The sequence below is a fragment of the Ambystoma mexicanum genome, chromosome 5q (assembly GCF_040938575.1).
Source record: "Ambystoma mexicanum isolate Mex_15411 chromosome 5q, UKY_AmexF1_1, whole genome shotgun sequence".
Lineage (NCBI taxonomy): Eukaryota > Metazoa > Chordata > Amphibia > Caudata > Ambystomatidae > Ambystoma > Ambystoma mexicanum.
In genome coordinates, this window is record NC_090933.1 from 906,710,314 (window position 1) to 906,723,110 (window position 12,797).

Genomic DNA, 12,797 nt, shown 5'->3' on the forward strand with positions numbered 1-12,797 from the left:
TGCCAAGTTAACTCTTTCTGTGGAGATTTTCCAGCCGGCAGCAATACCCACCTTTTAAATTAAAGATTTCACTGGAATCATTATTCTCTGAACTCTGGGAAGAGAATCACACCATCATTTATACCACCTGGATAAGAGTTGAGAGGTTAAATCAATAAAAATAAGTTTTATGTATTAGCCAATATGTCCTAGGGCACAAAGCCTTATTCTGAACCATAGTGCTTTAAAAGCCAAGAAACCTCTAGAATGATTATTCATTTGGATAATCAATTTTAATGAAATCATTGATTCAGGCTTTCGATCTTCTCATTAGGAAATTGCTGATACAGTGATTGGTCAATTCTTCCATGGTCAGAGTTCAATCATTCATTCCTAGGCATCTGTGATGGGGCCAATGACAGCAACTGCTTCAATCTCCACAAGACCATTCTGCAACAGAACAAAAAACAGTCTGAATATTCTACCAAAGCTTGTTTACCCCAACACTGAATACACCAATGCTTGTTTGGGCTAACAGAAAGTACACACACCATGTACCCATTGTGATGGTGCAATATAACAGCATGGGATGTCAATGCATTGTTCAACCACCCATATCATAGTAAGGTTCTCAGAAAGAACAGATTTGGTACAAAACTGAAATGTATAGAATACACTGAATGCACAAGGTCAGCACCATTATGTATGTTGTAGAGTGCACTGAGCGTCGAGCTAGGACGTTGCGCACAAAATCTGAATGCAGTAACCACTATTGGTCGGCTGGCCTACAGAAGGTTTGAAAAAATGAAATCCTCTGGGTGGGACTAAAAATTATCATCCTTGCCAATTCCCCATAAATATAGAGCATCTGCTTCGGTTATTTGGAAAACCTGTTCTGGAACCTTCAAAAGCTCTACAAGATCGCTAGAGAGCAATGTTTTGGCTGATGCCTATGGGACGGGGCCCCTATTTCCCCAGAGTGAGATGAAGCAGATTTCACTTCCTAGGGTATGAGAGAACCAGTCTGAACAAAATCCTAGACAGTTGTTCTGTTCTCTTGGAGTTGTGTCTGCAAGGTCTAAAGTAACCATGCCGCTGAAAGAGAAAACCCATGAGAAGTAAACACACCTGAGGACGGGAACTGCGAAGCTAAAAGCTAGATTGCCCTGTGTCTCCACTGCACAAGAGCGATTCCTTATTTGCTCTCCATAGTTTGGACACAACTGCATGTTATCCGTACCCACCTGCACCTTATTGAGACCCACCTGCACATCATTCAGTACCACTGTGTATACAATGCACAGGTCTGTCTTCGCCGTACTCCAGCCCTGACACAAAAGAATCTTCTTGGAAACCAAACCCAACATCACATAACTAGTGGGTATCCAAAGATCAAGACCATCCATAGCCCTAACTCAGACGAGTGTTTGGTTGAGAAGCAAGCATTTGACAGATGCGACTGTCAACCCCATCCAAGCAGATCAGCCTGCATGCTACCGTCCTGACCACTGTGGTTTTTCAACCCAAAATCAGTAACTTCGGTATCAATTCAGACATTTTCTTAGTTTCAAGCGGGGATGACTGAAAAATAGACTACAAAGGAAAGAATTTCAGATCTCCATGAAAGTTGTGTAGACCACATGCACCACCATCACGGTTAATCCCAGTCAGCATCACAATCATCTATCTTAACAGCTATAAGCAAAAGAGCACACAATGTAAACCAAACTAGGCTAACATTGCAGTTAAACTAAGGAAGGCAAGTGTCACCCGGGGTACCCTGGAATATGGATGTTGCATCTTGAAACTCAAGGTGGTCTCACAATTGACCCTAACCAACAAGGTTAGGTACTTTTAAATGCTTCCACAGACATTTTGGGGATGGGAATGGGAAGGGTGTGCCAATGAATTATTTTTATCTTTAACTACAGAAGTTTTCAAAATTTAAGGAATACGTATTTAAACCACAGCTCTTTCTGGGCAACATTTTATTCAATGAGATTAAAGTGCAATCCTGAATCTAGTTGACTGACTCCACTTCAGAGAGTTTGGTATAGTTCGCATGACAATTACTACCAACAAGTAAAAAAAAAATAATAAAAAAAAAAAACACAGTTTACAGAGCCTGGTTTGCCTACTTTGGGACCAGTAGCCAGCCTCTAACCTAGAAGCTGGAGAAAATTCCTAACAATGTACAGAGCGGGATAGGGAGGGGTAGCAGAGGAGGGGAGGGCGGGGGTGACAGGACTGAAAAAAGATGGTAGCTGGCAGTAAGCACCAGCCGTAAAATGTGTAATCCAAAATGACCCCTACAATGAATAGCACTTGAATTTTTGCTCCGCCTCAAACCAATTAATGCTTCAAAAGAGTGGCCGAAAGTTCCAGACATAGTTAAACCAGTTACTTAGGACACATTATCCTAATCATACATTTTTTTAAATTGTGTACGAGCAGCCAGCAGGTGTCATGAGATTGAAATACAGCAGAGTGTACGAAAGGGAGATAGAATGTGCAGTAATCTCTCCAGATACTTCCAGTTTCCCATTGACAAACAGTTGCAAGGGAGAGACATTTAGTAATGCTATGGCCCCCCCCCTCCTGCAGACAGGGCAAACACATTTTCTCATCAGGAAGGTAAGTTTGCAAATGTTTAATAAATTGATTTGATCCTCAGGCCTGAAACTGTTGAGCAACTGTAGTCCCACTAAGCCTCAGATTAGATGTGTACCCTTATTATTGTCTGGCCACATGGTCTGCGGCTCTATACACCTGCATGTAGAAAAGGCTACATATACAGTTAACTAATCAACATGATGCCAGAGAGTGCAAGTGGCTAAGCCCGTCATTGGGGCTTCCAGCCCTCTAGAGGTATCAGTTCTGAGAGGCCATTGGCCAGAAAAGGCACCAGTGTACTTTACCCAAGCTAATGTGATGAGCTTCAAAGAGGCTGGTATGAGCAAGATCAGACCGTGTGCTTGTCATACTAAGAATGACACAAGAACAGGTTGCAACTCATATCAGTACTAGAGATTTATTCGGTGGGCAAGAGCTTTGCAGAGTTCAGAGCAAAGGTGCATGTAGAATTACATCCCAAAGAGAGGGTAGGTTGATAAACAGCAGTTAAAAAAATAAATTTAAAGAAGTCATCACTGTGAATGTAGCGTGGGAGAAGAGTGAATAAAGCAAAGGCACATAAATGGGCAAAAGAATGTTGTATAAAGAACGCGAGCCATACAAGAACCAGATGCAGGCTCAGACTAATCCTCATAAGTACATATGCAAGAGAGCATAAGAGAGAAGAAGATGGAATTAGTTGTGCTAAAAAATAAGAAATGCAAAAACAATCGGTGGTCCTCCTTTCTGCAGTTTGTCTCGCACAGTTGATCTCTCCAATGCAAGGCCGAAGATAAAGAGCTTTAGAGTCCTAGTGGGAAGAATTAATGAGCAGGAAACACAGATGGGGTAAACCCTGCCAATACCCAAGGTGGATTCAAGGACAATCAAGGTTCTTCCACCGGCCCCCCTCAAAATACATAAAAGTGGTTTAGAACTGGTAAAGATTCTGGAAAGGGCACAATGGCAGAAAACCATGGCTATCGTCTAGAGATAATCAGCAAATGTTAACAGAAGACCAAGAGGGTGAAGTGACCAATGATGGGCTAAAAGAACAAGTTACTCTTACCTGGTAACGTTCTTTCGATGGAATGGATGGTCCGACGACGTATTCCATATCTATGACAGTAATCAGCACAGCTGTGGTGATTACTGGCATAGATATGGAATACGTCGGAGGACCCAATCCCCTCGAATTAGAGAATCAGATCTATCAACAACTCAGAATTCAACGATTCCCACTCTACGCCTGACCTTGGATGATTCTACACACTTGAATGCAGCTGCAATAATGAGGATGACCAAAGGATAGAAACTAGAGTCATCAAAACGGCAGTCGTCTGCAATCTTCAGCAAATACCAAACACAGTTATCTTCCCAGGATTTTAAGAGGGCAGAGCGGTTTTTAATTCTTGTGGGTAAACATCAAATTTAACAAAGTTGGATTTATAAGGCCAGTGGCCTGCCCTTGGCATCAATATTACATATAGATTGATCACTGCCAAATAGCTATTGCCACCCAAGTGTAATGACACAAACTGGACAGGCCAGGTTCTTCTAGATCCGGGGCACTAAATGAGTAGGATTTCTGAGATCCTAAAGCATATGCAAAAACCTATTGCTAGCATGTTTGAAATCTCAGCAGTTAAAAAGACGATTGGAAATCTTTTTCTACATTAGGAGAGACATCTGACGAGTTCAATAAAATGACATATGCTTCAGAATGTGTAGTAGGGAACATCTCTTAAGACCTAGCAAGCAACGCCCAGCAAATGTTGCCAATACAAACCATAGAAGAGGAAACATGTGTTAGGATATCAGATGGTTGGGACATTTTGGAGAATAGTATGCAAAATGTTACTTCCTCTTTGTCAGTACATCTGAGCAGTTGGGGAACTTGCATGATAAAAACCTAGGCTTAATTATTGTCTTAGCCCATAAGACAATACAGAATATCATGTGTGAAAACAGATCCCTTGCAAGACAGTGAATGCACGGCCTGAATACATTTCAGGCCGGTTTTCGCAAGGGCCATTCAACAAATATTAATGGCCTAATATTGAAAACCCTGAAAGAATTGGCATGGTCGGGGCCTGGTGGGTGTACCTATTTGGCATCAATAGATTTATCCGCAGCCTTCAACTGGGTGGACCGAAATAGATTGGTCTAAACTATCTAATTGGGAGCTGCCTGGCAGCTTTCTACGATTGTTAATGGGCATGTATGGGAACTCTGGGGTCCGGATCAGATTGAACAAGGAGGGAGATCTTTCTGGAGAGAATTAGCTCCTCTGAGGGGCTGAGACAGGGCTGCCTTTTGGCCCCATGGCAATTCAATCGGGATGTGTCAGGCACACGTGAGCAGCTTGAGAAAGCAGGTCTAATCACTCCAAAAGTTGGCCCGTGTACAATATCCTGGATGTCGATGATCTTCTGCTTTTTGATAATTCCAAGGTTGGCGTCCAGAGATTATTGAATACTTTTTCAAATGATGGTAAAGAGAATGGACCATCGATAAATCCCACAAATCCCAGCAAAACGAAGACATTGGCCTTCACTAAAGGTATAACAAATAAGCTGTGCCCATTATGGTCTGTTGAAAAAACAATGATTAAGACATGTTCTAGCTTTACCTATTTGGGTTTTCATTTCAGCGCTCAACTGGGTCTAAAACATTCAGGAGATATTGTTCCAAAAAGCCACATTGCTGCAGAACCAAGCTATCAAGTTAGATCATAAATATGGATGGCTTTCCTTAAAACCGTTACTTGCATTTTACGAGGGTAAAATCGTCCCAAAGCTTTCTTATGGCCTTGAACTTTATGGGAATTCCATCTATAAAGTCCTGGACCTTATCGAAGCTAGATTTTGGCGTAAGGTACTGAAGGTCCCTAATGTGATTCCTTTGGCAGAGATCAGATATGATTTGGGCATAGTCTCCTTAAGAGCACAAGTCGAATGGTCTATGCTTGCATTATTTGCAAAGCTGTGTTCTCCAACCCCTGGTACTGGTACTGCATATGAAGTTATGGGCCAGGCACTTAGGAATCCAATTAGTTCTCCTTTTCACTCGAACTGCCTGGCTGATTTCGGCAGAAAATGTGAAACATTGTCCGAATTATCTTTGGATGTTGACACACTTATGACAAATCCAACTAAAGTTAAGAGGACACTGATGAATCACGATTGGATTATCACGATTGAACTCTTCCATTCCTATCCTTCGATGAACCACTTAGCCCATGAGCACAAAAACGGGGGTCGCTCTCTACCATGTTCACTCTGTTCCCATCTCGAATCTATAGGTCCATATTGATGAGATTCCACTTGAATTTACTCCCAACAAGGGAAATTCGGTTTAGGAGTATCCTCATCCCCGTTAGTAACAGTGGCTGTAGATTTTGTAATGGCCCGGGCGAAACTACTGTGAAAGTCTAATGGACCGCAGGATGAAATTTATGGAAAGATTTCAGGTTACCAATTTTGCATAGAATAATGATAGTCTATGGTGGAGATGTCTAAACTCCCAGTACACTTGGGAAGGACTAGCGATCTAAGCAACTATTAAGAGTATGGCCTTGAATTAGCTTATGTAAAATTGAGATTACGGCTGTAAGTACATTTCTTAATGTTTTATTTATATTGTTCTATTTATATATTCCTTTTATTAGCATTATGTGTCGATATGTATTAATGTGCAAAGTGTAATGTTTTTTCTTATTGCCTGAAATGTATTTAATTTGTTCCATTTGTAAAGGTTTCTTTTAAACCATATACAATAAAAAATAATTTAAAAAAAAAGACACAATCTTCTAAGCTGCTCAATAAGGGTGACCCTGCTTTCATTGGCGCTGAAGACTAAAAATAGGTTTAACCTATGTTGCTAGATTAAATATGGTTCGCTTAACAGGTGATTGAAAAGGGACACGGGGAAACTTCTGCATACTTTTTGAGAGTTGGGGAAAAGTGCACCAGTGAAATTCCCCCGCCGTTTAAGAGCTGTGCACACTAATCAAATCCATGAACACCAGAGATTGGGAATTTCTAGAAAAAGTATTAAACACGTAGTGAGAAATTGTAGAGGCAAACTACCTGGAGGTTCAGGACAACAGGTCTCATTCAGAGTTTGGTGGTAATTCAAAGTGAATTGCCACTAAGTTTAACAAAGGTAGCGGGCGCCCCTCTCTCGCAAGAACAGACATGATAACCTGTTCAGTGGTTATTAAGCACTTGAGAGTTCGCAGCCACTGCTTTTACTCACTGTGCCTTTCACAGATGGGAAATATCCATTTGCATATCAGTCTTTGTCCTGCCCAGGGGCAGTCCAGCACCGAAATACAATGGCAATTCCAATCTGAACCAGAGTACCACCAGCAACCCCATACACGTGTTTCACCCTTGTTGGGGATCATCAGTGAGGTGAAGCTGATGCCTCTCTAAGCACATTGAGAGGGAGACCACGTCTGGTTGCCCCCAGGACACCTAGGGTTACCAATCCCAGGTTCCTTAACAAATAGTTTAACAAAGGTAGCGGGCGCCCCTCTCTCGCAAGAACAGACATGATAACCTGTTCAGTGGTTATTAACCACTTGAGAGTTCGCAGCCACTGCTTTTACTCACTGTGCCTTTCACAGATGGGAAATATCCATTTGCATATCAGTCTTTGTCCTGCCCAGGGGCAGTCCAGCACCGAAATACAATGGCAATTCCAATCTGAACCAGAGTACCACCAGCAACCCCATACACGTGTTTCACCCTTGTTGGGGATCATCAGTGAGGTGAAGCTGATGCCTCTCTAAGCACATTGAGAGGGAGACCACGTCTGGTTGCCCCCAGGACACCTAGGGTTACCAATCCCAGGTTCCTTAACAAATAGTTTAACAAAGGTAGCGGGCGCCCCTCTCTCGCAAGAACAGACATGATAACCTGTTCAGTGGTTATTAACCACTTGAGAGTTCGCAGCCACTGCTTTTACTCACTGTGCCTTTCACAGATGGGAAATATCCATTTGCATATCAGTCTTTGTCCTGCCCAGGGGCAGTCCAGCACCGAAATACAATGGCAATTCCAATCTGAACGAGAGTACCACCAGCAACCCCATACACGTGTTTCACCCTTGTTGGGGATCATCAGTGAGGTGAAGCTGATGCCTCTCTAAGCACAGTGAGAGGGAGACCACGTCTGGTTGCCCCCAGGAGACCTAGGGTTACCAATCCCAGGTTCCTTAACAAATAGTTTAACAAAGGTAGCGGGCGCCCCTCTCTCGCAAGAACAGACATGATAACCTGTTCAGTGGTTATTAACCACTTGAGAGTTCGCAGCCACTGCTTTTACTCACTGTGCCTTTCACAGATGGGAAATATCCATTTGCATATCAGTCTTTGTCCTGCCCAGGGGCAGTCCAGCACCGAAATACAATGGCAATTCCAATCTGAACGAGAGTACCACCAGCAACCCCAACAAGGGTGAAACACGTGTATGGGGTTGCTGGTGGTACTCTCGTTCAGATTGGAATTGCCATTGTATTTCGGTGCTGGACTGCCCCTGGGCAGGACAAAGACTGATATGCAAATGGATATTTCCCATCTGTGAAAGGCACAGTGAGTAAAAGCAGTGGCTGCAAACTCTCAAGTGGTTAATAACCACTGAACAGGTTATCATGTCTGTTCTTGCGAGAGAGGGGCGCCAGCTACCTTTGTAAAATGAATTGCCACTAAACCTGGTGACAAATAAAACCACCCGTTCTAGGGAAGCTACAGGTGCAGTAGGTAGGAGGTATTCTCCATTCATGGAGTCCACAGTACACCATAGAAACTTTGAAGGAATACCTCCAGGTTTTTGTGTTCAAGTGGAGAATTTACCTCTAGATAATTGCTGGACGTAAATCCTCCATTTGAAGGTCATTCGTGAAGCTTGACATTGGGGTAAGAATGTCAGCAATGCCATTACCGCCCACGAAACGGTGGCAATGGAATTTCCACAGTTTAATTTACTACAACGACACACTTCTAATGAGCCCCAATCTATGGCGAGAGCAACAGGAAAGGTCAGGAGCTCATAGTTAGGAATGTCAACAAGTACATTCCCCAGTGCATGATCGGATGCAATCACATTACAGAAAACTGAACAAAATATAGCAGTTAAAATACTAAACCTTTTTAGATAACCATTAAAATATTTTAACTGTATGCAAGGAAGGAAGTTTAAAAAAAGACTAGAGATGTTCAGATGTTCTGGGTCTTACTTGGAAACCTAATAGGCTCATGTATAAAGAACATGACAGCATGCATTAATGGAGTGGCCGAGGGTTAACACGTGGGATTTGATTGCACTCCATCAAACATTGAACTAGTCAAAAGGCGAGAACACTGTTAAAACCTAGGATAGGAAGCAGGGCAATGAGCCACTGGTGGCCGATGCTTGAATTAGCAGTTAACTGAAGGAAATGGGAACAAAAGGCATGGGTACAAAGGATGAATACAAAGGAACTGAGGAGAGTCTGTAAGACCCAAGTGTAGATGGAGATGCGGTATTAGAGCTGCCAACATGCCAGGGCCGGAAATGCCCATTGGTTTAGATTTGTTCTGCTTTTTTAAATACGCTACATTGCAATAAAACATTGCCTTAAGGTGCATGAGAAAGGGCCCTCGGGGGATAGGAGATATTTCCAGCTAACCTCTGGGGTGAGAAATTGGGTGCAAGTAGGAATAACTCAGGGGTCAGTCACAGCTAAGCCCAGGGCCATAATCCAGATCCTTTGAAAGGGGTAGCAGTTAGGAGGTAATCTGAAAGTGAGTTTATAAGCACCCCTGAGAGGATACAAAAACAACTGTGTACCATGTCTGGGTCCAGCACTGGGAGACATATGTGCAGCTTTCATTCTGCATTAAGTAAAGAAAACGGTCACTCTGGCCTGTGACAAATCTAGGGTATTCGTCCCTTCTGCCCAGGGGGAGCAATCCACTTTGGGTTAGGGAGGGTAGCCCGCTAAGGAAGGCCCCCCTCTAGTGGTCGGGGCAAGTGACACCTCACTGGGAGGGATTCCTCTCCAGATATGGAACTCAGAGTCCAACGTATGTTATCTGTCTATATGGATACAGGAAAGAAGGCTGTTAGTTCTGTATTGAAGCCACTAAACAGTGACATTACTATTATTTGTTTGACTTCAGGTAATGCTGGAGGTCGTCTGAATGCCGCAGTCAAAGAAGGACACATCCTTTTGGTTATTGAGGACTTATACAAAAGTACGACTAACTTTGAATTAAGAAGCGAAACTCCTATGCCGAGGAGAGAGAAATTTACAAAGGGGAGAGGCTCTGATATAGGTACGTCCTTGAGGGGCATAAGTGCTGTGGGGCTGTGGAGCGAGTACCACTCGAAGAGCGAGAGAAGACCGAGAGAATGCTGGAAGTCCAGCAAATCGAGCAATGGAGCAACTGCTGCTGGGATGGAGTCACAGAGACCGTCCCACTTGGTGGCATGACCATGAGGAAGCCTGCTAAAAAACGCAGCGACCAATTGAATCTGGAGGCACGAAACCTCACATCTGCTGATGTTTGCAGAGCCTACGAAAGCGAACAGACGCCGAGCGAGTCGGCTGCAGACTCGAGAAAGCAGGGAACGAGAGCAGGCTAAGCCACCATAACCTGACGCCAAGCCCTGTGAACCAGCCTAAGTTAAGAGCAGGTATCTGGGTGGTTCAGGAAAGGGGTAGGCAACTGGGACTGAACAAACTGTATGAAGCAAATTGCCAGATCGTTTACGGGACCCTGCAAAACCTGAGCTATCGGTCTTGGGGATAGACCATGAGAGTTGTCCGATATAAAGCTTGGAAAGGGCTGACCGCGCCCTATGAGATGCAGAGAGACTAATTGACTTGCATGTGAAAGTCACTTATGAGAGACTGAGAAAAGCTGGAGTACAAACGCTGTGGGAAAGTACAAGAGTATTAGATATAGCAGTCCAAGAAGGCTGGGAATACTCCATCAGGAACAGTAAAAGTGAATTGTATGAAACAAGCTATAACACTGGTTACAGGAACTTGAGAAACTCAAAATACATCTCCTGGGAGACAGTTGTTGAATATAACGATTGACGAGCACTGGCAGTGCTCTCTGAGAGGCATTGAGAAACTAATTTAACTTAGGGTGAATCCAAGTTATAGGAACCTGAGAAACCCGCAGCGCAAGCCTTTGGAGAGGTTACAGGAATTGTATCAATTGGATGAAAAGGGCCAAGAATGCCCCATCAGAGACTGTGAAACTTGAAGAATCTAAAGCATATAAATAAAAAAAGAGAAGTTAAAGAGATAAGCACCAAAAGGTGTATGAGAAGATCACAGCGAGACCATATCTATATCAAGAGCTACAGAAGCTTAGAAGAGACAAAGAAACTTGAGGAACTTTCCTTATTGACTTTAGAACATTTGTCTGAAGAAACAAGAACTTGGTTTTCATGGAATAATCCTGAGAAGACCAGTGGAGCCGGCTAAATGGAAGTTACCAGAAACTGAAAAGTCTGTTGCTGTTTACTTGTTAGTTAAAGTGGCAGGGCTAGTTAGAAGTAGGTTTTGGATGGAGGACATTTCCCTTGGACGTTTGACGACAAACAAGAACCCTTAGTTTAGTTAGACAGGGAACATCCACTTAGCAATATGAAGGCCTTTTTTTTACATTATTATTTAATACAAACCCTTGAAAATGTCTGCAGTGTGCTCAGGAGTAGTGCCTTTAACCACTGGAGTGGACAACAAATCTTAGGAAATCTGGGCGCACAATATCCCTGGGTCCGTCACCAAACCAAGGGCATGCAGATGTTATTAGAGGTACACACAAGCTTCCCGATGGATGATCAGAGGGTAGGTCCAACCAGGAACAATACATTATTTGTACTTGCGTGAGTGGCACTGCTGCAGGTGTAACATAACTGCGACAATGAAACATCAGCAGAGGTTGTGTAGAGTGAACGGGAAAGTAGCTGGCATAAATGCAAACTGGTTGTGCCCTTCCCCAACCACCCTTCACTGGCCACCTGTGAAGGACACCATGCTTTGACACATTCTAGTCACATGGTTACTCACCAACCTATCTGTGGGCCACATCCTCCTACTGCTAAGGATCATGGGAGGATTGGGAAGAGGGAGGGATCGAATTTATAGTAGGTTCAAACTAAGGATGTGCCATCTGGTAATCGCAGGAGATTGGGCAGATGGTAAGGTGTACTGCAAATTTTGGAGGACTTCTGGGTTGTAAAAGGAAGAGACTTACATGGGGACCTTGTTTTGTTTCCAGGAGGACCCGCTGTGTTAATTCAGTTAATACATAAAACAGTTACAAGTCCAACAGCACACCACCAAACCTGAAAAGAGCTAGAATACATTGATGTGAATTATTGGATTTTACAGACCTGTAGCAGACATTACACTCTAAGGAAAGGAGTGAAAGTCTCACTAATTGATTACATCCTATGGTGTAAACTGGAAGCACGAAAGATGGAAGCTATGAAATACCTTGCACGCCATATGTCTGACCGCTCTCCTCTACTGGTGAAGGATAAGATATGCGGATTACAGTATTTCAATGAAGATTCAATAACTAAAGTTGTATTGTTGAAGACATTCAAAGCTCTTCTCCGAGCCCTCCAGCCTACCTACTTATGGTTGAAATCTAAATTGCACAAGGGCAAATTAGTTTTAAAAAATTAGGAGCTTAAACTGTAGGAGGCTGTACAAATAGGTACGATTTACAATGGGATTGGCGGAGGGCTTGTAAACAGTTTTAGAAGGAAGCACAGAGAAATAAAAGGATGAACTGCAATTGGAGTTTGGGGGAAAAAAGGTACAGAAACAGCCTGGCTAGCAACAGTGTGTATGTCTGTTAAGAACATTAACTCTGTATTTCAACATGGTGGGCTGTTTTGTACAGGGGAGGATGTGGCTGTGCATTCAGAGTTTTATAGTTACCTGCACAATGTACAAATATCTTATCTGTGACACAAAGAATTATGTATATGCATGAAACACAGACTTGAAATATGCCTCTGGGGCAGCTCCTGGCCCAGACTGGTTAGGGACTGAATTACTTAAAAAACTCTGTTGTTGAGATTCCAAGATGGCCGCTGCACTTGGAAGACGTCCGTGCGGCGTGCTCCGATCGATTCCTCCAACATGAGTGGAGCGGCCCCTTCCCACTGTGATCTTCGTGTTGC

The 12,797-nt window shown here is 43.2% G+C and overlaps 1 protein-coding gene across 3 annotated transcripts in view; it reads right to left on the bottom strand.

The window, feature by feature from the left end:
- Positions 1 to 250: 250 nt before the first annotated feature.
- Positions 251 to 12,797, bottom strand: part of RIDA (reactive intermediate imine deaminase A homolog) — a 193,215-nt gene continuing 180,668 nt past the window's right edge. For all 3 annotated transcript variants that reach the window (XM_069621413.1, XM_069621415.1, XM_069621414.1), the window contains exon 6: positions 251 to 429. In XM_069621413.1, the coding sequence (XP_069477514.1) occupies positions 373 to 429 (57 nt within the window). In that variant the 3' untranslated portion in view covers positions 251 to 372. The remainder of the gene's footprint in view (positions 430 to 12,797) is intronic.